The sequence below is a fragment of the Lagenorhynchus albirostris genome, chromosome 7 (genome assembly GCF_949774975.1).
Source record: "Lagenorhynchus albirostris chromosome 7, mLagAlb1.1, whole genome shotgun sequence".
In the NCBI taxonomy this organism is placed as follows: Eukaryota; Metazoa; Chordata; class Mammalia; order Artiodactyla; family Delphinidae; genus Lagenorhynchus; species Lagenorhynchus albirostris.
In genome coordinates this window covers 53,644,152-53,671,434 of record NC_083101.1, presented here as the reverse complement: position 1 = coordinate 53,671,434, position 27,283 = coordinate 53,644,152, and the positions used below count along the sequence as shown (strand labels likewise).

General features: G+C 42.7%; 1 protein-coding gene across 1 annotated transcript in view; it reads left to right on the top strand.

Annotated features, from left to right (window-relative positions):
• LOC132523618 (histone-arginine methyltransferase CARM1-like) overlaps positions 1–27,283 on the top strand; it is a 263,342-nt gene that overhangs the window by 142,331 nt on the left and 93,728 nt on the right. Inside the window, exons 3-4 of the mRNA XM_060155028.1 lie at positions 16,319–16,425; positions 17,418–17,522. Coding sequence (XP_060011011.1) covers positions 16,319–16,425; positions 17,418–17,522 — 212 coding nt within the window. The remainder of the gene's footprint in view (positions 1–16,318; positions 16,426–17,417; positions 17,523–27,283) is intronic.

Genomic DNA, 27,283 nt, shown 5'->3' with positions numbered 1-27,283 from the left:
ATTTATTAACAAATTATTTTAGCTACAGTTATTTTTAATGCTCTTGTCCTTTAACCCTTATACTGGAATTAAGTGGGTAACACACCATGTTACAGCATGACAGTATTCTGAATTTGACTATATACTTACCTTTACCAGTGTGTTGCATATTTTCAATGTTTTTATGTTACTAATAGTGTCCTTTCACTTCATCTGAAAGAACTCCTTTCAGCATTTCTTGTAAGGGAGGTCTAGTGGTGATGAACTCCCTTAGCTTTCGTTTATCTGGTAGTCTTTAACTCTCCTTCATTTCTGAAAGGTGCCTTTGCCAGATAAGATATTCTGTGTTGGCAGTTTTCTCTTTCATCACTTTGAATACATCATCCCACTGTCTCCTGGCCTGTAAGGTTTCTGGTGAGAAATTTCCTGATACTCTAATGGGGGTTCCCTTGCAAGTTACAAGCTTCTTTTCTCTTCCTGCTTTTAAAATTCTCTCTTTGTCTTCAGTCTTTGACAGTTTTATTATAATGTGTGTCGGGCAGAATCTGTGAGTTTATTTGGTGACCTAACTTCATGAACTTAGATACCCAAATTTCTGTGCAGATTTTTGAAATTCTCAGCCATTATTTCTTTAAGCAAGCTTTATGCACACACCCCCTTTTCCTCTGGAACTCCAGTAATTTTTAAGTTGTTTCTTTTATGATGTCCCATAGGTCACATATGCTTTGTTCACTGTTTTTCATTCTTTTTTCTTTATTCTTCTCTGACTGGATAATTTCAAAGGTCCTGTCTTCTACCTCACAACTTCTTTCTTCTGCTTGATCCATTCTGCTATTGATGTTCTCTGTTGCATTTTAAAATTTAGTTCATTGTATTCTTCAGTTCCAGAGTTTTCTGTTTGATTCTTTTTTACGAGTTGTTTCTCATTTTGTTCATGCAGAAAAAACTTCTCCTGATTTTGTTGAATTGTCTTTTTGTGTTTTCTTATAGCTATCCAGTTTCCATAGAACAGGTATTTCAAATTATTTACTGGATAAATCACAGATCTCCATGTCTTTTTGATTGGTTACTAGAAGACTATTATGGTCTTTTGGTGATGTCTTGTTTCCTTGATTTTTCATGTTCTTTGAAATTTGCTTTGCTGTCTTCACATCTGAAGTAGCATCACTTCCTCCAGTCCTTACTAACTGGGACAGCAATACCTTCCATCAGCCCTGCTAAGGGTTCTGAGGCTCTCAGACCTGCTATGGATACATCTGCTCCACGTTTCTTACTCCCTCTTGTGACAGAACTCTTAAGTTTGGATGTCTTCTCTTGATCCTGCAATGCCCCAGGCTGAGTGCTGACAGTCTCCCTTTGTTTCCCCAAAGGTGGTGCTAAAGCTTAAGTTTATGGGTTCTCCCTGGCCTGCAGATTTGGGCTAGCTTTCTGTACATTCTCACTAGCTATTTGTCAAAGCTTGCTGTCACTGACGCTCTTGGGAGCTTGCATAGAGAGCTGGCCACAGGGTAGATATGTGTGTGGGTAAGGCACACAGAGCATTGGGGATGCCCATGGGCCAGTTGGGGAGATCCACAGGTGAGGTGAGCTTCTTGGTGGAGTTCACAATGCAGTTAATAGGATTCTTGTTCATTTCATGCCCTCTGAGAATCCTGTCTGCTCGTCTCCCAGTCTCCCCTCATCCCCAGTACATGCTGCTTACGATTCAGTACTGTGGATGGGGCAAAAGAGAAATGAGCGTCTTTGGCAGCGTCCTGCACAGCTGCGGAAGCTGGGCACTTACACACTCTCGTTTTTCACCGTGGTAGAAGTCACGAGCAGGATCTCTCTTGGCCCTGAGCTTTACTGCCTTGGGTGAGGGGTAGTTTGAGTAATGTCAAAATGTTCCTCTTACCCTCTCCATTGTGTCCAAATCCCCTTTTTGTTTTGCTTCAGTGGTGTGCTGGCGCTTATCTGTTGGAAACCTGGACTTCCACAGAAGATCTCTTGTCCATGGGTGATTATCTAAGACAGTGTTTTCCAGGGCCTCCCAGACCATGGCTAGGAGGGGCTGGAGCCAGTTCATGGGCCACGCAGGTCCACAGCTGGGACCAAGATCTGCATACCTATTACCCAACACATGGGTGGGTGAGACTTCTCCTGGGTTTCTTGGTGTATGGTGCTGGATTCCACAGCTCCCACAAAGGCACTTTTGTCCATGGATGGATACCAAATTGTTATTGTTAGGAAGGGGGTGTTGGACAGGAACAAAAGACGTCTTATTCAGCTATGATGCTGATATCACTCTAAACTTGACATTCATACCATGTATATTGATAGTTACCTGATTTTAAAGGACAGTGAGATTTTTAAAAAATATCTGTATTGGATTATAATTGCTTTACAAAGTTGTGTTAGTTTGTGCTGTATAACAAAGTGAATCTGCTATGTGTAAACATATCCCCTCCCTCTTGCGTCTCCCTCCCACCCTCCCTATCCCACCCCTCTAGGTGGTCACAAAGCACTGAGCTGATCTCCCTGTGCTGTGCTGCTGCTTCCCACTAGCTATCTATTTTACATTTGGTAGTGTATATATGTCCATGCCACTCTCTCACTTCATCCCAGCTTACCCTTCCCACTCTGTGTCCTCAAGTCCAAAGACAAGAACAAAAAAGAATAATATGTGACAGATGGCATATATGACTTTGCAAAGTCTAAATTATTTACTATTTGTCTTTTGCAGAAAAAGTTTGCCAACCCCTGATACATAGTATTGACTTGGTTTTAAGTTATAAAAGGATCTTATATCCTACAATCATTCTGAAACGTGCTTTAATATTCAGCCCTATTCTTGAAATCTGTGTTTGTATCTACTTTAGTTCTTTTAATGGCTGCATGGTATTCCATCGTATTAATATAGCACACTTTGCCTACTCATTCCTCCACTAGATGGACAGTGACATTGTTTACACCCTTCACTATTAAAAAAGTCAAGAAACATTTTTTTAAAAGTGAGAGATCAGCTAGAGTATTTTAAATAAATTTTTGGCAAAATTTTGCCAACCTAGAATAATAAATAACTAGATGTTGAAAGTAACATCTCCAAATAAGGAAATTCTGCAGTTACACACAGAGAACCCTTTGCTGTCATGATTTTGTAACACTTGGAGTCAAAAGGATTTCCCTGTTTAGCCAGTCTCTCTGGCTGCAGCTGAAGTCATTTCCCTGTTATTAATGTTACATTGATATGTTACATCTTACTTTTTGTTTTTGTTCCTTATTTTCCCAGCCATCTTCATTCAGTACATAGACAGCTTCTTCCAGTGTAGAACATGGACTTTCTATATTTTAGAGTTTCCCACTTTCTGGAATGCAGATAGTGGTATTGGAAGGAACATTGGCCTTGCTAATTTTTACTCAGAACAAACTGTGTCTTTCCCTCTCCATGTGCACAGTGGTGATCAGAATACCTCTTGGCAGTGGGAATTGAATTAAGTGACACCGTAAATGTGCAAACATTATCAAATGGAGCAGTTCATGAATGTGTGCTTGCTTTTTAACCGTGGCTGAGACTGGTAGCAGGAAGTATCTCTCTTCTCTGCTCCTGATTGCGCTTTTGTGTTTCTCTCCCCTCGTGCTCTTTCCCCCAGCCTCCTCCTCTTTACTTTGGTTCCTGGGCAGCTGCTACTGTGAAGACAGTGCAGATCCCATCTGCTTTTAGCATATGGGACCAACGCTGTTGCTTCCAAAGTCCTTGCATTTGCTGTTCAGAGCAGGGTGGTTTATTGTATGGAAAGTGAGGCAGAAAATTACAGAATGATTTAACAACCAATCTTTGTTAAATCTTCGTTTAGTAATGATGAGAACAATAGGTCAATTTTTCTATCCATCATCCATCCATCTCCCACTTTTTTCTACTGAGAAGTTGTTTCCTCACACTTTTATATAATAAAATACAAATAGATAAATTTTAAGATCAGGGAAAATATAGAAAAACTGAAGCCAAGAGGAAATTAAAACACAAACCTACATATTATAGGACCCATAAATCATGGGTACTGTAATTACTGCCAACCCATGATTTTGGCTCTGAGCATCCTGGCACCCAAGCAAAAGAGAAAGTGCTGTTGACTTATAAGATTCCCAGTGTCCATAAGGGGCAGATCGGTGGTAGGTGGGCAGAATGTCAGGCCAAGTTTCCCTTGGCATTTCACTCTGAAGAAAAGTTTTCTCGAGCGGGCTCCTAATAAGATTTGGAACATTTTTCAGAGTATCAAGGGTTCTAAACTCAGTGCTCATTCTAGAGCTAGGATGCAGTTAAAGTTTCAGATAAACCCTACATATAAAAAGAACTGCTGGTTGTAGTTATGAAAACATTGAATGATAACCAGTATTCCTGGATTTAATTTTCCTGACTTTGGAAAATTAAAATGGTCGATGTTATCCACCATTCCATATGAGGAAAGTATAGATGGATATCAACCAGGAAGCATTCATTCAACTGTTAATAAATCCACTAGCCATTTGTCATGAAAGTAAATGGTTGGATCAGTTTGTTAGGGGATGATGATAACGCAGTGCATGCTGTGGGCATCCTGAGTGGAATTGCTCTTCAGCTGTGGGTGTCACACTCTTGAGTCTCCTTGATCATATCTAATTACAGGGGAAGGTTGGGGGAGGTGGATGGTCTAATGAAAGTTCATCTTCACGGGTGAAATCACACTATAGGTCAGTCAGCAGTACCATATTCATATGAGAATAGTTTGTTTGGGAATGATAGTGATCATTTCACCAGAACTTACCTAATAGCTCTAGAGTTAGAGTTTGAACCTGCCCTAATGAGTGTCTGTACGAAACAGCCAAATAAAATCATTGTGGAGAAACTCAGCAACGTCTTCTGTAAGCCTAAAATGCAACTAACGATTGATTGAAAAGATAGCATGATAAAGTGTGTTTGGCTATCATTTTCCTTAGCTTCAGTGATTTCATGGTGCTTAGAAATTGAAGGGAAGTAGTTGATATTTTAAGTTGCAGACTTGCTGTCCACTGAGTTTTGCAGTGGACCCCTGGGGATATGGGATCACAGACTCAAATGCCTACAGAGCCCAGGCAGGTCATGGAAATGCATGAAGTGAGCTGGTTGCAAATAAGAAAGAATGGTGGCATCTGTGGTGAACTGGAAATCTCGTATTCATTCAAACGGTGGCGGCAGCTACTTCCCTCATGTGATTGTTGCCACAGAGCCAGTCAGACCCAGGGATTTCATGCTGTGCAGGTTTAGCCAGAAATTCACATTTCTTGTGAGATTTATTTTTCTGATTTTTAAGACATATGATGACCAGGTTTAAAAATGCCTGTAGGGCCTCTTCAATAAGTGGTGCTGGGAAAACTGGACAGCTACAAGTAAAAGCATGAGATTAGATCACTCCCTAACACCATACACAAAAGTAAGCTCAAAATGGATTAAAGACCTAAATGTAAGGCCAGACACTATCAGACTCTTAGAGGAAAACATAGACAGGACACTCTAGGACATAAATCACAGCAAGGTCCTTTTTGACCCACCTCCTAGAGAAATGGAAAGAAAAACAAAAATAAACAAATGGGACCTAATGAAACTTCAAAACGTTTGCACAGCAAAGGAAACCATAAACAACATGAAAAGACAGCCCTCAGAATGGGAGAAAATATTTGCAAATGAAGCAACTGACAAAGGATTAATCTCCAAAATTTATAAGCAGCTCATGCAGCTTAATCACAAACAAACAACCCAATCCAAAAATGGGCAGAAGACCTAAATAGACATTTCTCCAAAGAAGATATACAGACTGCCAACAAACACATGAAAGAATGCTCAACATCACCAATCATTAGAGAAATGCAAATCAAAACTACAATGAGATATCATCTCACACCAGTCAGAATGGCCATCATCAAAAAATCTAGAAACAATAAATGCTGGAGAGGGTGTGGAGAAAAGGGAACCCTCTTGCACTGTTGGTGGGAATGTAAATTGATACAGCCACTGTGGAGAACAGTGTGGAGGTTCCTTAAAAAGCTACAAATAGAACTACCATATGACCCAGCAATCCCACTACTGGGCATATACCCTGAGAAAACCATAATTCAAAAAGAGTCATATACCAAAATGTTCATTGCAGCTCTATTTACAATAGCCCGGAGATGGAAACAACCCAAGTGTCCATCATTGGATGAATGGATAAAGAAGATGTGGCACATATATAGAATGGAATATTACTCAGCCATAAAAAGAAACGAAATTGAGCTATTTGTAATGAGGTGGATAGACCTAGAGTCTGTCATACAGAGTGAAGTAAGTCAGAAAGAGAGAGACAAATACCGTATGCTAACACATATATATGGAATTTAAGAAAAAAAATGTCATGAAGAACCTAGGGGGGCTTCCCTGGTGGCGCAGTGGTTGAGAGTCCGCCTGCCAATGCAGGGGACACAGGTTCATGCCCCGATCCGGGAAGATCCCACATGCCGCAGAGCGGCTGGGCCCGTGAGCCATGGCCGCTGAGCCTGCGCGTCCGGAGCCTGTACTCTGCAACGGGAGAGGCCACAACAGTGAGAGGCCCGCGTACCGCAAAAAAAAAAAAAAAAAAAAAAAAAAGAACCTAGGGGTAAAACAGGAATAAAGACACAGACTTACTAGAGAATGGACTTGAGGATATGGGGAGGGGCAAGGGTGAGCTGTGACAAAGCGAGAGAGTGGCATGGACATATATACACTACCAAACGTAAGGTAGATAGCTAGTGGGAAGCAGCCGCATGGCACAGGGAGATCAGCTCGGTGCTTTGTGACCGCCTAGAGGGGTGGGATAGGGAGGGTGGGAGGGAGGGAGACGCAAGCGGGAAGAGATATGGGGACATATGTATATATATAACTGATTCATTTTGTTGTGAAGCAGAAACTAACGCACCATTGTAAAGCAATTATACGCCAATAAAAAAATAAAGAAAAAGGAAGAGCTTTCTCCTGGTACTTGAGGCACACTACCAACTACCGCCTCCTAAGGCGATGCAGGAGAGCTGATAACTGCAGTGCTCCCTGGCCCTCTCTGTGTGGTCACTCAATGGGACAGTGCTCATTCTGTAGCCAAGTTTAATCCAGTTTCAAAGTAAAATGTCATGAGACCCTGTTTCAGTATATTACTACAAGCTATGTGAGTTACATGTATTGGATTCCCTTTTTGACTTCTTTAGCAATTCTATTAAAACACACGCACAGACACACAACTTTGCCTGATATGACTTGTGCTCTAGAAATTCTCTGAGGCTTGTTATTCAGGGAGCGAGACATTGTTTGATTTTCCTTTGTACTTCACTGAAAATGCTAGAAAATTTGGTGATGTGAATAAAATGTTTATGAAGTTACACCCAACATGCCCTCAATTTTCCAGTACTCAGTACACAGTGGGTGTCCCATAATGCTGGTTGAATTGGTGAACCTCAAAGTCAGTCTGCCTAAAAATCCAGCACAACTAGGAGCCATACTAAACTACTTCTTAAATCCTGGATGCAATCGGGTACTGTCAGGCTCCCAATTTGAATGGAACTCAAGTGATGTCACGTGGAAACAACAGACCTACCAAAGGAAGAAAAAAAAAAAGCCTGTAGGCTGGATTTAGCCTCTGCTCAGTCATTTTGCACACAGTGGACCAGCTGTATAAATGTGAAAGAGGAAACAAGAGAAAAGCAAAGAGATTGAGCTAAGACAACACATGCACATCCATGCTTTTAACCAGTTATAGGTTCATGTCATTGGGAAAACTATGGTAGGTGCATTTTGCTTTCTATAAATGAAGACAAGATTAATTTCCTATAAGTATGGTATGTAGTATTACTGTTAAATCCATATTTGAATGGAAAGAGAGCTAGATCTTAAAAGTTGTATTGCAACACCAAAAGGTGCTACTTGTCATCTGAAATTGTTCGTTTGTTTGTTTGTTTTTAACGTAACTTGAAATTTCAAGTCTGCCAGGTATAAAGTCCTTTCTTTCCTTTGCCTTGCAACAGGTACAGAATTTCTCAGCCAAGTTTATGGGTATTTATGTCTCATTGGTCTACAGATAATATATAAAGAGAAGGCCCAGAGAGATTTTTGTACCTAGTTATAATGCTAAGTTTTCACTTGGCAAAGTGAAGTGCCCCAGACATTGCGTACTGAAGGTACAGTCTGCTATTTCAGATTTTTAAGTGTCATGTTGGGCTACAGTAATGCTTACCTCAAGTTAACTGTTTTGGGAATGTAGGGAGTATGGCATAGGCAGCTGTAAAAATGTTGGTCTAAGTTGTTAAACATCGTTTTAAAAACTGTGTGAATCTAATCAAGTTGGAAACGTGCCTGATGCCACCTGTTTGGTGTTCACCTGTGCTGCTTTGCTTGCTGGGAGGCATGCAGAGGCCTTGGGAAGCCATGAGAACTAATTGAATAATGGCTCGGGCAGCCGCATAAGTAAATTAGTCCCTCTGTTGAATGTATGCTAAATGCTCCAGAAGGTGCATTCTGGCCTCACTTAGTGAACTGAGGTACCATTTGTCTTTCTGCAAGTCTGTTGACCTTCAAATGACTAGGTAGTTTTGTGGAATTCAGTCTTGATCCTAAGTAGTGCACATATGGGAGGGTCTTCACTGAAATTGGTTCAAAAATAATGGTAGAAATGAGCCCAATTGCAAAGAGACTGATTCGCCTCTAAGGTAGAGAAAAGTATGGTGTAGATTTAAAAAAAAAAAACACTTGAAATGAGTACAACATAAAAATATATAAAATTGTTAGTAAAAGCGAAAACCAAACCAAACCCAAACCAAAAAAACTCTTAAACCTGAGTCAACTGGCAATGAGTAAGCAAAAACAAAAAACAAAAAAAAATTCTTGTGAAGTGGGAGATTTCTGTTCTGGTCAAGGCTGCCTATATAGAGTAGCTCAGGACAAATGTCATAAGGAAATGTCTCATGACATTTAAGACAGAGAAACAGAGTATCCTGAAACCATGTGGGGAAACAGGTATTATCTGTGTGGTCTTCCCCATCTGCATCTTTCTGTGTCCTCCTCTCTCTCAACTGCCTATTCCTCTTCTACTTGACCCTGCCTGGCTACCTCCCCTAAGACTGCATCATCTTGTAGCCAGGGTGATTTAGTGATTTATCATCCCAGCCAGGACTCTTTGAGTGTGAGAGGGAATGCGATCAGTAATCTGTCCAGGATGGCAGACATAAATTGGAATGTCCCAGGTAAACCAAGATGTAGGATCACTCCTCTTTGGAGCCCCAGAGCCTATCCTGTTTACTAGTACCTGGGTCTTTTGGTCCAGGCTGAGTAACCCGTTAGTCAGCAGCTCATTCTTAACTAATCTGCTGGATAAGATAAAGGATCTAATGGTGCAAACAGAACATCAGGAGTTATGAGCAGGGCCGGAAACTCTTAGGGAGTATGGACAGGAAAATAGAGCTGGTAGCTGTCCCAGAGTCAGGGATTCAGCATGTTATAGGACCAGAAATGTTAGATCGGTTGCTTTGTAGTAGCCTTTCACACAGCAGTGTGCTCTGGGAGCAAAAGCTGGGTTTTAAGCTTGAATTTCCACCTCTTGCCAACAAAAGAGTTTTCACTGATATCCTTTCCTTAGAATTTTGTTCCTGCTTTGGCTTAGTGACTTATCCCTCTGTCCAAGGCTGACCCCTGATCCTTCTGCTTATTGGAAACCACACAGTCCTCAGATCTTGGTCTTGCCTTGCTGATGGGTGGAGTGTCAGGGCAAGTGTGCTAGGATCCCACAGGGATCAGGCAGCTGGCTCAATATTCAGACAAATGAGACAAATGAGCAAACTGTCCTTACTTTCATAAACGGTGAAGCTCACTATTTTACTAATGTCTTGGTCACTGCTGGTCATCTCAGAAAGTGTTTAAATTGGTTAAAGACATGCATGTAGATTGCCTCTGACATTTGGTAAGATTTGTAATCCAGTTATTTTGCATAAGATTCTTAATATTTAGAGATATGGCAGATATACAGAATACTCCCAAATAGCCCTTCCCAGTGCTTTGTATTCATGTTTTGTTTGTACAAAAATAATTTTAGTTAAGTATTACATAGGTTATGAATTATAGGTTTGGTTGCTAGTTGTAAGGCTTTGAGAGGAGAGCAAAGCCAAATAAATACATTTGATTTCTTAGAGCTTATAAACATATTTATTTTAAGAGAGGTTGATTGGCAGTTGCTTTTAAGAAATGCTAACAAATTTATTTTAAAGAGGAGACAAAAGCACTAGCTTGAAGTTTGGGGAAGCTGTCCATTTTTCTAGTTTTCTCATGTGTACAATAGAAACCTCCAGTGTCTTATAGTAATGCTATCTATGGTGGGCACTCAGAGAATCTACTTTATGTCTCATCACTTCCCAAAGGCTCTACCCTCTAACTACCATCACATTGGAGACTAGGTGTGATTTTTCGTGGGGGACAGACATTGTCTATGGTAATGCTCACTGGAGGTTCCAAAATAAGATGCAGTAATAGTAACCCATCTTCTCTTCTTCAGTTCTCCAAACTAGAGGGAGAGACTTTTGGTAAGAGGAGTGAAGGGATCTTTAAATCCAGCAGGTGATTATGCCTTTGGAAAACATTTTAGCAAGGAGTTCATTTTTTTTTTTTTTGACGGAGGAGACTTTTGATCTGCAGGCACCATTTGTTTGAAAGATGCCATTAATTCTGTAGAGCCAGGATGACCCCCAGAGGAGAGTAAAGAAAGGCCAGCTGTTGAGAACATAATAAAATTTAAATGGATGGGCTTCCCTGGTGGCGCAGTGGTTGAGAGTCCGCCTGCCGATGCAGGGGACATGGGTTTGTGCCCCGGTCCGGGAGGATCCCACGTGCCGCGGAGCGGCTGGGCCCGTGAGCCATGGCCGCTGAGCCTGAGCGTCCGGAGCCTGTGCTCCATGACGGGAGAGGCCACAGCAGTGAGAGGCCCGCGTACCGCAAAAAAAAAAAAAAAAAATTGTATTCACATTTGCATATTGTCTCCTTTAACTGCTTAGAGCAGAAAAGGTGGGAGGATATGGCTCCGAACCACTGCTCTGGAATAAGGAGATCCCTGTGGGGTATTTCCCAGGGGTCTGAGGGCAGAGTAGATAAGGATGGGGAAACACCCTCAATTGCCAGTAAAAGCCAAGTACCTCGGACACAGCATGGATTATGAGTAAAATGGGAACTCCTTTCAAAGGACGTGTTTATCCGCACTGTTTCTGAAGAGAATGGCCTGGTGGAACTGGCATTGTAACTGCTCTGGCTGTAAGCCATCGTGTTTTGTCATTTCTCAGCACAATACATAGATGTAATTTTCTCTATCATATAGATATTAACCAAGGACATGACAGTTCCATGCCTCAGCCATGATTCTAACTATTCCACTTTGATTCTCAGACTTGACTTAGGTTCTTTCTTGACAAACCATTACTTTCAATTTTAGCATGTAGTTATACTCAAGGATCAGTTAAAGACACAGCCTTTCCTTTCTGTTCTGTTACTCCTAAAAGACCAGATTGAAGGGATCTGTTTTTGTTTGCTTGCTTCTCTTAAATAGCTGCTATTTACAAGTGATACTGTCTGTGGTGCTTGCCGTACAGAGTTTATTTACCAAGATGTAGCATCTTTCTGTGCCAGGAAAGGGTAATACCTGTCTGGCTGCCTCAGCTGTTCTGGCCACATGTCCCCAAATTATACTGGAAAATCCACAATTGACAATATGATAATCATGGTAGGGATTTTTTTTAAAAAGTCAAACTGTAGACATTATTGCAGAGCTGCTTTTGGACGATCTTGAGTGATTTACAAATAGCCCATCTTAATTCTCTCTAGTCCGTCAGCTCAAATTTGCCAGATTAAGGTCTTTTTACTGGGGAGGAAGTCAAAGGTATCTATTTTCCTATAGTCAGTATACAAAAAAGGGAACAAAACTGACCACGTGCCCCCATTCAATCCTGCTTCTCCTGGTTTCATGGTCCTTAGAATCAAGGGTTTATTTTCTCCTATTCATTCCTTAATCAGAGGTGTGTGAACTTAAGTATTTGGGCCCAGTTGGCAGTGAAAGTTTAATCAATCAAAAAGTTCTAGTTAGGTATCACTGGCAGAATCAATTATCTTTGGTTATGATGCAGTTTAAGTCAAAATCTATTCACCGTCTGAACTCCTAAATGTCAGTATTACTGTTCTTTTCTTCTTTTTTTAATGAGGAGGAACATAATATTCACATAAAAAAGTTTCCATAGCTTCTTCATTCCTGCTCCCAAAGTTGGATACACGCAAATTGAATTTCAGGAAATTTCCTATAGAGATATATTCTGTGTGTGTTTCCAGAGAAATGCATAGCAGTCTCAGGTATAGGTGGGAACTGATTAGATCATAAGGGTGGAGCCCTCATGAATGAGATTAGCATCCTTACAAAAGAGACCCCAGGGAGCTCCTTTGCTCCTTCCACCACGTGAGGACACAGACACAAGTCGTCTGCGTCTCAGAAGAGAGCCCTCACCAGAACCTGACCATGCTGGCACCCTGATCTCAGACTTCCAGCCTCCAGAACAGTTTTTAAGGACAACTTTTATTGCTACCAGAGGCTTTTATCATCAATACATGGTTCTGACTGCAATACCTTCTTCAGGCTGCACAGGGAGCTCAGGACCCAGAAGTCATTAAGAGAAATACAGGTAGGCTGGGGAGGCAGGGGGATTAACTTTTATCAAGAAAATCCTGATAGTTTAACATAAAACTAGGGTACTGAATTCAGTTATTACATGTTACAGACCCAAATCATAGAGCTGCCCCAACATCTAGACAGTCTCTCCTACTGATTATAAATGAGTGAACTGAACAGTTCATTTATAATCAAAATAAATTTATAATCAAAATAAATTTCTGTTATTTGTAAGTCACTCTGTCTGTGCCACTCTGTTATAGCAACCCAAACGGACTAAGACAGTGTCTTTAGTGGCTACCAGAGTCCTTTCTTCTGGAGACTGAGGAAATGGGAGAAATAAACAATTAAATTTCTTTTCCTTTTTAAAATGTGATTTTTTTCTATCTTTATACATCAGGTGGAAACACAGACATTTCTTTCATTTACACGCAGTAATTTAAGCATTAAAATAAAGGTGAGGGTGACTTGTGAAGAGAACATTCTCTTGGCAGCTGGCCGTTGTGACAGAATTCACAATCGTCAAGAGTTAATTGATGTTGATTCCTGGACATGCCAATATCTGACTTCTAATTTGCTAAATCCCATAAATACATCCCAAACTGGTCAAACTAGAGACCCTGATTTTTGGTTTATCAAATGTGGTCCCTGTGCCAGGATTACAGAGTGGTGATTATAGTGTGTATAATGTAATACAATTGGATTTTTTAAAAATAGCAAACACAGAGCCAATACATCCAAATTAGTATTGATTTTGGAAGGCTATTTATGTATTGCATGAATGCTGGTGTAACACAAAACTTCTTTGGAGCTTCTCTTTCACCTTTTCCTTTGAAGACAATTGGTGAGGTGCACAAGCAGACTATCCTTATTACTTTATCAAAATTTTGCTTTTCAACCCAAAATGGTACTTTGCAACTCACCACACATCCTATTCACTAAATTAGGCAGCCATTACTTTTGGCTGTATTAAAGGTACAATTTCCCCCAAAAGATAGAGACTTGAAACTGTAGAGAATATTCAAAAGACTATTTATTGGACAAGTGAGTTTACCATAGGCTTTGAAAGCCCGAACAACTGAGATGCCCAGGACACAACTCACAGAGGGGTAACACAAACCACTGCTGGCAATCTCTGAGAACTCAGAGGGAATTGGAGAGGTGCCAGGAGAGTAGAGCTGGGTAAATAGTATCCAGTATCATCTTTGTTTTTCAGTATATCCGAGAATTTATTGTATTTTATTTTACTTTATTATTCTTCTTTTTGGTGAGAACATTTAAGTTCTCTGTTAGCAAAGTTCAGTTATATAGGGACTTCCCTGGTGGCGCAGTGGTTAAGAATTTGCCTGCCAGTGCAAGGGACACAGGTTCAATCCCTGGTCTGGGAAGATCCCACATGCCGTGGAGCAACGAAGCCCATGTGCCACAGCTACTGACTCTGTGCTCTAGAGCCTGTGAGCCACAACTACAGAGCCCGTGCGACACAACCACTGAAGCTCGCGCACTCTAGGGCCCCCGTGCCACAACTACCGAGCTTGCGTGCTGCAACTACTGAAGCCCGTGCGCCTAGAGCTTGTGCTCTGCAACAAGAGAAGCCACTGCAGTGAGAAGCCCGCACATCTCGACGAAGAGTAGCCCCTGTTTGCTGCAACTAGAGAAAGGCTGCGCACAGCAACAGAGACCCAATGCAGCCAAAAAAAAAATTTCAATTATATTAATACATGTTAACAACTGTAGTCACCACGTTATACATTAGATCCTCAGGCCTTATTCATTTTATAGTTGAAAGTTTGTACCCCTTTACCAACCTCTCCCTATTTTCCCCACCCCTTAGCTCCTGGCAACCACTTTTCTACTGTCTGTTTCTGTAAGTTTGACTTTTTTAAAAAAAAGTTTCCAAATATAAGTGATATCATATAGTATTTGTCTTCCTCTTTCTGGCTTATTTCACTTAGCATGATACCATCAAGGTCCATCCATTGTGTTGCAAGTGGCAGGATTTCCATTTTTCTCGTGGCTGAATGATATTCATATATATATATATATATATAATATCTTCTTAATCCATTCATCTATTGACAGATGAATTGAAACAATTTCAGCAAGTTCATTTATCATTTCCCCAAATTTATTGAATTCACGTTTTCAGCCTGTTACTGGGTGGCTGTTATGTTAGCACTATGTTCTGAAGACTAGAGATAAATAAGACTTGACACCGTGCCCCCAAACCATGCCCCGAAAGAGTTTGATATATATAGAGAGATGGACACTTTAAAAATTGAGAAATTGGGTAAAATATGAAATAAGATGGTAAGCTGAGAGCATGAGATGAGAGCACAGGTTCTGGTCCCTAGCTACACATGAAAACTAACTGCAGCCTTTTGAAAAAAACAGAGATGCCTTCTCCCCACTACCAGAGCATTGAATTTCTCAGTATAGGTTGAGGGTCCAATGTCTACATTAAAAAATTCTTTCTAGAGAAGAATTCTGGTGTGTAGCCAAGTGTTGAGGCCCCCTGTGTTGCAGCAGTTCATTCTGCCTATGGGTGTTGTAGAACACAGCAGTGAAGAAATGCTCATTGAACTGAATCTTGGAGAATGAATAGGAGTTTCATGTCAGAAGGTAATCCAAACAGAAGAGACGGACAGGGGTTTCAAAGTCAAGAAGCCAGGCCAGGCCCACGTTGACCTGGGAATGTGTAAGCGCTTCAGCAGCACGGTGGGCGCGTAAGGGTATAGTGCAGGTCTTATGTGTGCAGGAAATGGGGGCGAGGAGGGCGCGCACCTAGGGGCGGACAGACGTGAGGGACTGGAGCTCATGGTGAATCCAGACTGGGTGGGCGTTAGGGATCCCACGTGGGCTGTAGGAGAGAGACCCGGTCACAGCACCAGCAGTGGAGAGGAGAGACCCCAGGCAGCGACGACCACCGGGCAGGACTTTGAGAGACATTTCTAAGGCGGAAGTCACAGAATTTGACCACTGTGCATGCTGTGTTATCAGTAATATCACTTCTGGAATTCTTTGCGCCTTCACTTCTGTATTTTTTTCCTCACACAGTAGAAAGCATTCCCTTGTATACACATATCCCCAGTTCTTTTACCTTTTCTCTATACACTTAGGGAATACTAAATATGAAAACAAAGAAAACTTGTCACTATAATGATAGAATGAGATTTTATATAGATACTCACTTATATACATATATATTTTGTGTTCACATATATTTTATTTTTCTTATCATCAACCATCACCTTCCTCAGAGCACATACTGAGAATAAGCCTGTGAACTTTGTTAGCACCGTACCAGGAGAATTCAGTGAGCCCAGGCTCTGCCTGTGTTCCATTATGGTCTCGAACTTGACATTTCTGAATGCAAATATGTCTGAGAAGTGTAAATAAGGGTGTCACACCTCAGAGCAGTCCCCATTCCCACCTTGCCGTTCCTTATCATGCGTGTGTCCAGAGGTGAGCACGCCGTTTCCATCTTCTAGTAGCTTCTCAGGTGGAATTTTGTGAAGAGTGCAGTGGCGAGTGCTGTGGTTTCCCCGTTTTCATCTTCTAGTAGCTTCTCAGGTGGAATTTTGTGAAGGGTGCAGTGGCGAGTGCTGTGGTTTCCAAGCTGTAGAAATGGATCTGCTTTCTTCTCCTTGCAGAATTCAGCGCATTTTCAAATACCTTGAAAAGATGCCGGCGTGAGGAAAAGGAATACTCAGTGTTCAGCCAGCGGACAGAAGAGGCGTCTGCCGTACAGTACTTCCAGGTCAGGGGAGCGGTCCCAGGTGGAGCTGAGTCGTTTCAGAGTGACACACACCTGTGAATATACCTGGGCGAGGCGGTGGGTGGAGAAGAGAGTGCCGCGGTGTTTTCTTTCTCTTCTGCCGCGCTGTGCGGCATGTGGGATCTTAGTTCCCCGACCAGGGATCCGAACGCATGCTCCCTGCCTTGCAAGCGGGGAGTCTTAACCACTGGACCGCCAGGGTAGTCCCGAGAGTGCGGCGGTTTTCAATGTGTGCTCCTCTGACCAACAGCAACAGCATCACCTGGATTGGGATCTTGTCTCTGTCACTTAGCGAGTTGTCAGGACGTGGGCAAGTTGCTGTATCTTCCTGAGGCTCAGTTTCCTCAGCTGAGGAACATACTTCATTTGATTGTTGTGATTTAATTTGACTAGAGGATGTATGTGAAACACTTAGCATGGTGCCTGGCACATAGAAAACTCTACCAAATGGTAGCCATTACAATGATGATATTTATTACTCACTGTCAATGCTCATGGATTTATACGTACCACCTCACCCAACCGGCTTGCCTCAGGATCACCACCGTCACTGCCTTCTACCCCACCCCACCCTCTCCTGGGATTTCTATCCAAGGCCCATCTTTCTCTCTAGGCTGATGGGACTCATCAGGGCCGTCCCTTTTGGCCCTGGCCCCTTTCTCTCTCGCTTACCTCTGTTATTCTTGATCTGTGCTCTCTCAGCCTCTGCTTTGGGAGGGGGGGACCCTGGGCACCAATCTGGTCAAGATCTAGGTCTGAATCCGCTGTATGGATCAAAGTTCTGAGGTCTCCTTAGAGTTGTGGGCCTTACACGTGGGGCCAGTGTGGACAGGTCCCGGGTGTCTCAGAGCCTCGGCCCCCCCGCTGTGTTGGACCAAGCCCGCCTTGACCCAGGTGGCTGTAAGAGCCAAGTACCCGTGAAGGTCCTGCCTCATGGCGTGTTTACCCTCCCTGTCCTTCTCTCTCCCTTACAGTTTTATGGCTGCCTTTCCCAGCAGCAGAACATGATGCAAGATTTTGTGAGGACAGCCACTTACCACAGAGCCATCCTCCAGAACCACACTGACTTTAGAGATAAGGTAATGGTGGCAGCAGGTTATTAATCTCAAACCATTTGAAGAAGCCTTGTCAGAAACTAGGCTGAGCATTCAGCTTTGATAGAATTACCACACGACCCAGAAATTCCACTTCTGACTGTATACTAACTAACTGAAAGAATTAAAAGCAGGTATCGAGGTGACTATTTGTACGTGAATGTTCGTGACAGCACTATTCACAGTAGCCAACACGTGGGAGCTTTCCACACGCCCATCAACTGACAAAGAGATAAACAAAATGTGGTATATCCATTCGATGGAATATTATGAATATTGTTTATATTGATATTATTCATATAAAGAATGCAATGCTGATGCACGCTGCAGTGTGGATGAACCATGAACACATGTGCAGTGAAAGGAGCAGCTACAAAAGCACATATGATTCCATTTATAGGAAACATCTAGAATAGAAATCCATAGCGAGAAGGCAGATTAGTGGTTCCCAGGGGCTGGGGGAGGGGGACTTGGGGAGTGGCTGTTTAGTGGGTACAGGCTTGCCTTTTGGGTGATGAAAATGTCTCGACAGAGGTAATAGTTGCATAGCATAGTAAATGTACCAAAACCCGCTGCATTGTACCCTTTAAAATGGTTGATGGTTAATTTTATGTTATGTGAATTTTACCTCAGTAAAGAAATTAAGTTTTGAGAGCCAGGAACTCAAGGGACTAAATGCACTATGTTTTGGTGCACAGGACAGGTTAGGAGCTGTATTGCTACATAATGAATAGCCCTTATTGTGTCACTTTACTTCAGTTTTTTTTTTTCATGGACTCCACAAGTGCCTGCATTTATTTCCTTCACAAAATGGATCTGAATGGTGAACGATTGCTAACACTCTGTGCAAGTTGTCCCTTATTTTCCTACCTGTTAAACAGCCAAGGTGTTCAAGATACTATACAGCTCATCTCAGAAACAGGATCACTGGTCAGTGAATCAGCAGTCATGGGGTCTAGTTTCATATTTTCCCATTTAAGTAGCTCTGTGGTCTTAGGCAAACACTAGATTTCTCTGGGCCTCACAGTCTCTTCTACTGCCATAGTAATTGTAGACCCGTGGCCTTTGAGATTTGCAGCATGAATTCCCCGGGAGGAATGTGGTAGAACATTGAAATAAGGATCCCAATCCCTGCATCCACACCCATTTGCAAAGTCGTACAGCTGCTCCTTTCATGAAGAGATAGTTTAGTTTTTTATCCCCTATGTCTGTGCAACCCTTGGGATGTACTTTGATCAACAGAATATGATAGAGGTGACGTTGTGTGAGTTTCAGAGCCTAGGCCTTCATGAGCCTTGTGGCTTCTGGGCTCACCCTGGTGGAACCCTGAGACCACCATACTGTGAAGAAGCCCTGTCTAGCCTGCTGGGGGTTGGGAGGTCACTTGGAGGAGTGAGGCAGTCCAGTCAATAGCCAACACCAACTGCCAGGCCAATCACTGAGGCCAGCCTGGACCTTCCTGTCCAACCAGCCCTCCAGCTGAAGGCAGGAACATGAATGAGTCTAGGCAAGACCAACCGAGAAACTGCCCAGCCCTCCCACGGAGCTGGGAGAAATAATACATGGGTTTGCGTTCAAGCCACTAAATTGTGTTGTGGTTTATGATGCTGAAATAGTTCATTAAAGTAGAGAGAAGACACACGAAAAAATAGTGATAAATAGGCCCCCAGCTAGAAGTTGGTTTGCTCCTGGGTTGCTTTCTGCTGTCCTGTCCATTCTGCTGTAGAGCCGTCAGAGAATTCTTAATGTCGGGTATATTTTTTCAGTCCCAGAATCTCCATTTGGCTCTCCTTTATGTCATGCATTTCTTGACTGAGGCTATTTACTTTTCCCTTGATTTCAGTAGTGCTCATGATTGCTGCTCGGAGCGTTATTATAATAGCTACTTGAAGGTTTTTGCCAGATAATTGTAACATCTGTGTCACTGCTGTGTTTGCTTCAGCTGATTATCTATTCCCAGGGAATTGATATTTTCCTGAGTCTTCCTATGCCAAGGAATTTTAGATTGTTTTCCATACATTTTGAATATTATGAGACTCTGGGTCTTGTTTAAAGCCTATGGAGAGAGTTAATATGTCTGATTTAGGATGCATTCAACCTGGTTAGGTTCGGACTGCGTGTTCCATGCCACTAGTTGATTTTCCAAGGGCTCTGGTTCCCGTGTCATTTCACTTTTCAGAGCCTTAGCAGTGCAGCTGGGCTCTGTTCCATGTGCATGTCGCTGGATGGTCAGTCCGGCACCTAGGCAGAGTTCTCAGAGTTTTGATGTGCTAATGATCAGGTCCATGCATGTATAGTTTGAGGGGTGAGTACAGGAATTTATTTTAAAAAATACTTTATGGGGTTTCTTTGCCCAGTTCCTTCCACTCCCTGATCTCCCTGATACTTTCTGGTTCCCTGGGACCCCTTTTGAGTCTATGGACAAAAAGCTCACTCTGCTGTGCCCGTCTGTGACCTCGCCTAGGTATCGCCAAGCAGAGAGAGGACAAAGAGAGGGGAAAAAAGCAGTGGGGCTTGGCCCCAGTTTTTGGAAACTATGGCACCATTGAAGGCAGAGGGAGTTTCCCCTGTCTCATAGTTTGGGCTGATGTGATGCTACGACCCCCACAAGGTCCCTGGGGGCTGGAGCGTAGAAGAAGGGAGGAAAGGGACGGAAAAGGAAGGGGGGGGGCAAGGAAGAGGAGGAGAGGGGAGGGGAGAGGAAAAGAAAAAAGAAGAGCAAGGGAGGAACAATTTCCACACTCTCTTTGAGCATTCGGAGTTCCCCTTCTCTCAGCTGGAGCCGGAACAGAGGACACCTCCCGCAGCTCTCTTGCCCGCACCCTGGTGTCCATTTCTGGTGTGTTGAGTTCAGGCCACGGGTGAGGGTAAGGGGGTATGGATCAGTAGTATTTCAAGTTCTGATCCTCTTTCCCAGTCTCCCTGCTACCATTGACTTTTCAGAGGCTTCAAATAGCTGCTCCCTGCATTCCGTCCAGGTTTTAGAGCTGTATTCAGTGGGAGAGTCAGGGTAAAGTGGGCTTTCTCCTGCTTATGCAAAACTGGACATTTTCAAAAAGTCAAATGTAGGTACTCTGGTGGATGAGTGTGTTGGTAAGAGAAAAAGATAAGACCAGAAATGGCCATGCTTGACCAAAGGTTCTCATGTGTCTTGAGGTACCAGGACCCTTGCTTTGCCAGTGGGGCATTCCTGGTGAACAGTGAGGAAGTAATAAGCATTCCTAATGAGGAAGACCAGGTTATGGTAGGTAGGCAAGGTGAGGATGGAGGGGAAAAGCTTGTTTCTTTTGACACCTTACCTGGTGTTCAAGGCTGTGGATAAGCAGTCTTACTGACCTAAGTCTTACAGGTTTCTCATCAATTAAAATAATTCAACTCTCAGCTGTTGATTGTAATACTTTTATTTGGGGAAACTTCTCTCCTTCTGAAATTGCTTAACTTTCTTTTTTTAAGATTTTTTTTGTGTGATGTGGATCAATTTTTTAAAGTCTTTTTTGAATTTGTTACAATATTGTGTCTTTTTTTTTTTTTTTAATGTTTTGGTGTTTTGGCCACAAGGCATGTGGGATCTTAGCTCCCCGAAGGATCGAACCCACACCCCCTACATTAGAAGGCCAAGTCTCAACAACTGGGCCGCCAAGGAAGTCCCGAAATTGCTTAGTTTTAATCTATAATCTATTTTCTATATTATCTATAATCTGTTTTTAATTCTGGTTATAGCTTCTAAAGACCACTCCCCCAAATTACTTGCATTTGATGAGTTTTTCAGAGTTTCATATAGATCTTGTCATTCATCTGTAAAACCAAAGATATTGGACCAGATCATCTCTAAGGTCAATCCCACCTCTAAACTCATGTGATTCTACAAAATACCTTTTTTCTGCCAGCCTGAAATGGGTTTTTCTGCCAATGAAATAAAATAGGCATCCATCTGTTGGGGTTTATGAAGGTGATAATTAATCACATGACTGATAATTAATTATATCCCTTTCCCCCTCTGAGTTCTGAACCAGTTTAGAAATAGACACAGATGTCAGGTAGAAATCATAATATCAGCTTTATTTTTGGTAATGCTATTTGCAGAATGGGGCTTGAGCCTGTATCCACATAAGGCTTCCTACCCCTTTTTTCCCCCTCAAACTGAACTTTTCCTCTCACTGGTATGCTGAACATGTGGTCTCCCCAGACAAGTCCACAGCCTGCCCAGCAAGCTTCCACCTGGGGGACTCAAGAGCACATGCTTGGGTGGAGGATCGGCAGGCTGGCCCCTTCCAAGTACCAGCACTATGCAAGCTCAAACCATTTTCCAGCATCACCAGTCAGATAAGTCACTCCTATTAGGAGATAAAAAGAGGAAGGGGAGATGACCTCTCTTGCTTCTAGTACTGCCCACTCCTGGGAATAAGTATCTCCTCCCCACTGGAAACTGAAGGAACAAATTGTCCCAGTTTTAATGTCCCAGGAATCCCCTCAGTCCTAGACAGACTAGGATAGTTGGTCACAGTAACTCGAAATCTGTCAATTCGACCACAAATCCAAAATGTTTAAAAATCCTTTTCTGTTTGCTTCATCATACAGAAGACCCTCGTTGAATGACCCCTCAGTCCATGGAGGATGCTACCTTTTTACCAAGCTCTTGTGTTCTTTCTCATTGAAATTGGTTACCTAAAAGGGCATGGGTTTAGAATGATCAATACCAATCGCTATTATTTATTGAGCAACTCAAGTATCTGCAAGCACCATGCTGAGAGCTTTCCATCCAGTGTCTGTCTCAGTTCAGGCTGCTGTAACAAAAATACCATAGACTGTGTGTCTTAAACAACAAACACTGATTTCTCACAGTCCAAGATCAATGTGCCTGTAGAGCTGGTGTCTGGTGAAGGTTCATTTCCTGGCTTGTAGACAGCAGCCTTCTCGCTGTATCCTCACATGGCTGAGAGAGAGAGGAAGCAAGCTCTCCTGTCTTTCTTCTTATAAGGACACTAATCCCATCATGAGGGCTCTACCCTTGTGACCTAATTACCTCCCAAAGGCCACATATTCAAATACCATCACATTGGGGATTGGGGTTTCAACATGTGGATTTTGGAGGGCACAAAAATTCAGTCTATAGCAGTTTCCTTTGATCTTCATTACAACTTTATTAGATAAAGACTAATATTTTTGCCATTTTAGAGATGAGAGAACTGAGACCTGGGAATGTTGACAATTTACCTGATTTTATACAACTGATAAATGAGAAAGCCAGAATTTGAACCCAGTTAACCTTACTTTAGAGCCCATGCACATAACCTGTGAAAGGCACTGCCATGGGAAGGTGGGTTGAAATTGCCAAGAGAGACTTTTGTTTCTCTGGGCTTAAGGGTGGAGTGAAAACATTGTGGTTATTTAAACATCCCCATGCAGGTATGAGGCAGCATTGCACTGTGGTTACGTGCATGAGTTCTGGAGCCAGAGAGCTGAGTTCAAACTCCAGCTTGGCCACCTGCTGTACATGTGCCATAGACCTTTATCCTGTGTGCCTGGAGGTCTTGAACAGGTTATCTAAAGTCTCTGGGCTTCAATTTCCTAATCTGTGAGCGTAGCAGGTACCTCCTAGAGTCCTTGCAGGATCAAGATGATACAATGCATAGGAAGTGCTTAGTATATTGCCTAAAATATCAACTCAGTCCATAATAGCAAGTATTATTATTATTGATGGTCTTGGGGATGGTGCTATAGTTTCTACCGCTGCAATAATTTTAAATCTTTCAAATCTTGATTTCTTCATTCTGCCTCCTCCATGCAGTTTTAATGAAAATCCTCTCTTGGCCAGAGCACTGCTGGCTGAGAACCCCATTTGGAATCTATCCAGGAAACTGACGCTGCTGGAACCCACCCCCTCCCCCTCCTCAGAGTTTCTGTTAATTGCCATATGGCTATTTTTAGTTTCTTTTGCCTGTGCACTTGGAACAAGCAGGAAAAGTCCATCCTGCTGAGGGTACTGGGTTGTGTGAGCCGTAGGGTTTTAATTTGGAAATGTTTTGACACTTCATTTGTCAGGGCACCAGTTGCTGGAAACTTGTGAGAGTAAGCAGGAGCCGGGAGCTTATTATTTTTTTAAAATCAGCATTTTCACTAAAGGAGAGCATTCCCAGTTGCAACAGCTGCTTAGTGCATCCAAAAGTGAGGTTGGCTTAGGCAGAAGGGATTCAGGGATTTGAAAGCTTAAAAGAAAACATAAATAGCTACAACAAACATGCAAAGCAACCTGTTCAGATTGTCAGCTGATCCTCAGATCTGCAGAGCCTGAGCTGCTGGCTCTTCCAGTTTGAGTTTTCTTTGGTGTGGACTTATCATCAGTTTGGTCGAACGTCCTTGGGTCCATCTCTGATCCTGCACTGAAATTCTCTGACCTTAAAACACTGCTACTACTTTATTTGGTTAACCTGGCCCACTAATGAGGCCCAACCTTAATCACTGATGGAATAAAGGCTGTAACACAGGCCTGCCGGGTAGTCATGCTGGCATGTGTTAAAACAGGTCTTGCTTCCTGAAAAAAATTTTAACCTCTTTAATGAGGTATGAAGCATGTACGTAAAGCTGTACATATTTAACGTATACAACTTGCGAGTTTAGGGATAAGTATACACCCAAGGAACTATCATCACGATGTAGGCCATAAGCATATCCATCACTTCCAAAAGTTTCCTCCTGTCCTCTTTATTTATAATGATAACTGTTATTATTATTTTGTGATAAGAACACTTAACGTAAGATCCACTCTCAGCAAATTTTAAGTAATAAATACAGTATTGTTAACTGTAGGCACTAAGCTGTGAAATAGATGTCTAAGAAGTAAGAATTATTCATCTTTTTTTAAAATAAATTTATTTTTGGCTATGTTGGGTCTTCGTTGCTGCATGAGGGCTTTCTCTAGTTGCAGCGAGCGGGGGCTACTCTTCGTTGTAGAGTGCGGGCTTCTCATTTTGGTGGCTTCTCTTGTTGCGGAGCACGAGCTGTAGGCGCATGGGCTTCAGTAGTTGTGGCACGTGGGCTTAGTAGTTGTGGTTCACAGGCTGTAGAGCGCAGGCTCAGTAGTTGTGGCACATGGGCTTAGTTGCTCCGTGGCATGCGGGATCTTGCCGGACCGGGGCTTGAACCCGTGTTCCCTGCATTGGTAAGCGGATTCTTAACCACTGCGCCACCAGGGAAGATCAAGAATTATTCATCTTGCATGACTGAAACTTTGTACCCTTTGACTAATACTTTCCTATTTCCCTCTCTCTCCAGCCCCTGGTTACCACCGATCTACTCTCTGCTTCTAAGAGTTTAACTCTTTTAAATACTTCATATAAGTGAAATCACGCAGTATTTGTCCCTCTGTGTCTGGCTTATTTCACTTGGAATGATGTCCTCCAGCTTCACCCATGTCGTGTGTCACATATGGCAGGATCTCCTTTCTTCTAAGGCAGCACGGTATTCCATTGTGTGCGTCTGCCACGGTATCTTTATCCATTCTTCAAATCCTCCACATCTCGCTGCTGAGTGCTGTTAACCATTGACAGCAGCATCCTCATTTAGAACTGTGGAGGGAAGTGGGAAGAAAGGAAGTAACTCACGACTCCTGCTCGGTTCTTTGCATATCTTATCTCATTTTAATCCTTGCATGTTAGTCAGGGTTCTAAGCTGCCAGCATCAGAAACCAACTCTGCTAATTTAAGAAAAAAAGAAAAAAGAATTTCCGAAAAGGATATAGGATCATCAGAGAGCTAGGCGTGGAGGCTACAAGGAGAAAAATAATTTCCAAAATCATGCTGCAGAATTGATCTCTGGGAGACATCCATGCAGCCAGACGTGGGCACCGCAACCTGCATAGGCTTCACCTGCTGCTACCCTGGAGTGTTGTCCTTAGAACCTTTCTCTGTTGTGCTGCTGGAACCGGGAGGTGGCCATGACCGCACCTGAGTGGATTCTGTGCTGTCCTGCGTCTGCACACTGTCAGCTTCACAGTGCAAGGTGCATCTTATCAGGAGAGCCCCGGTCATGCCTGTGCTTTAGCTTCAGGGATGCTGGAAAAGAGCAGCAGACACCTGTAACTTCCCAAGTGGGAGGCTGGTACTGCCCCGGAAGTGGGGCATTCTCCAAGCATAGGAAGGGGGTTCAGATGCTGAGAGGCACAGAAGAAAGGTAAACGCCCGCCACACCACACGACAGAAAAATTCAAGATATATTATTAGCCTGATAGTACAGAAAAGGGACCAGGGCTACATGAATTTAACTAACTTGCTTTAAGGTACACGACTGCTAAGTGGTAGAGCTATATGCGAAGTCACATCTGCCGGGACTGCACAGTGATTTTGGGAGCAACATAAAGCCATTCTCTATATGTTCTGGGTTGATAATCAAACTGATATTTTATTTTATCTCTGTGATCTTTGGAACATGTACGGGGGCAGGATGTGATAGTGAAAAATGATCTCTGATACATCTATATATCTCTGCCTGTCTTGTGTGTGTGTGTGTGTGTGTGTGTGTGTGTGTGTGTGTGTGTGTGTGTGTGTTTCCCTATGGCTTGGACTTTGGAGGCCGTTTTAGTTTCCTAGGGCTGTCATAACAAATTACCACAAACTAGGTAGCTTAGAACAGCAGAATTTTATTCTCTCACAGTTCCAGAGGTCAGAAGTCCAAAACCAGGGTGTCAGCACGCCCATGCTCCCTCTGAAGGCTGCAGGGGAAGATCCTTCCTCGCCTCCTTCTAGTTTCTTGAGGCTGCTGGCAGTCCTTGGTGTTCCTTGACCTGCAGATGCACCACTCCAATCTCTTCTTTGTCACATGGCATTCTCCCCATGTGTCTGTGTCTCTAATGTAAATTTCTCTCTCCTTGTAATGACTCCAGTCACAATGGATTTAGGGCTCACCCTAATCCAGTATGACGTTATCTTAATTTGCTGTATCTGTAAAAACCCTATTTCCCAATAAGGTCCCATTCACAGGTTCTGGGTAGACATGAATTTTGGAGGACACTATTCGACCTAGTACCGAGGCCAAGGTTCACGTTAGGTCATATATCACAAAAACTCATCCCTGGGATAAATTCTCTGTAATACAGGTGAGGAGAAAGAGGTAGAAAATGGATGTTGGTCTTAACTGATCTCTTTGGCCCCTTAAGCTCTAAGGGGGTGTCCACATAGATTTCCTGAATGTGAGTAAAGCAGATGGCGTGTCTGTGCCAGGATTCTCCTGAGCTTGAATAAAATCTGCTCCTGTAAGAGTACTGGAGAAAGATGCCAGAATCAGCAGAGGAAAATGCTTTCATTTGGTATGAAAGCAAAGTGCAGCTTTCAAGGAGAGCCAAGAAGACTGAATAAACAGCGATCACAGACTGTCTTTCAGGGCATTTGGGAAAGAGGGAGCTAGGGACTTTAATGCAGTAGATGGATTTTCTAGTCAAGATATCTGTGCTCCAAGCCTGTCTCTGTACCTTTCAAGATGCTGACATGTGACCTCTCTTTGGGGTTAATTTTAAAATGGGATTAGAACACTTAACACATGGTGGCTATAAGAATTCAGTGAACTGCTATACCAGAATCTCAGCACAGCTTCAGAATTCTGCGGACGTACTGGGAAATTTGAATCAGAAATCACTGGCACTTGACTGGGCTTATTAGGGTAAACTAGGTTGTGCTGCTGTAACAGTCAACCCCCAGACCTCAGTGGTTCAAACCAATAGAGCTTTATATCGTGCTCATTGAATCCATCCTAGG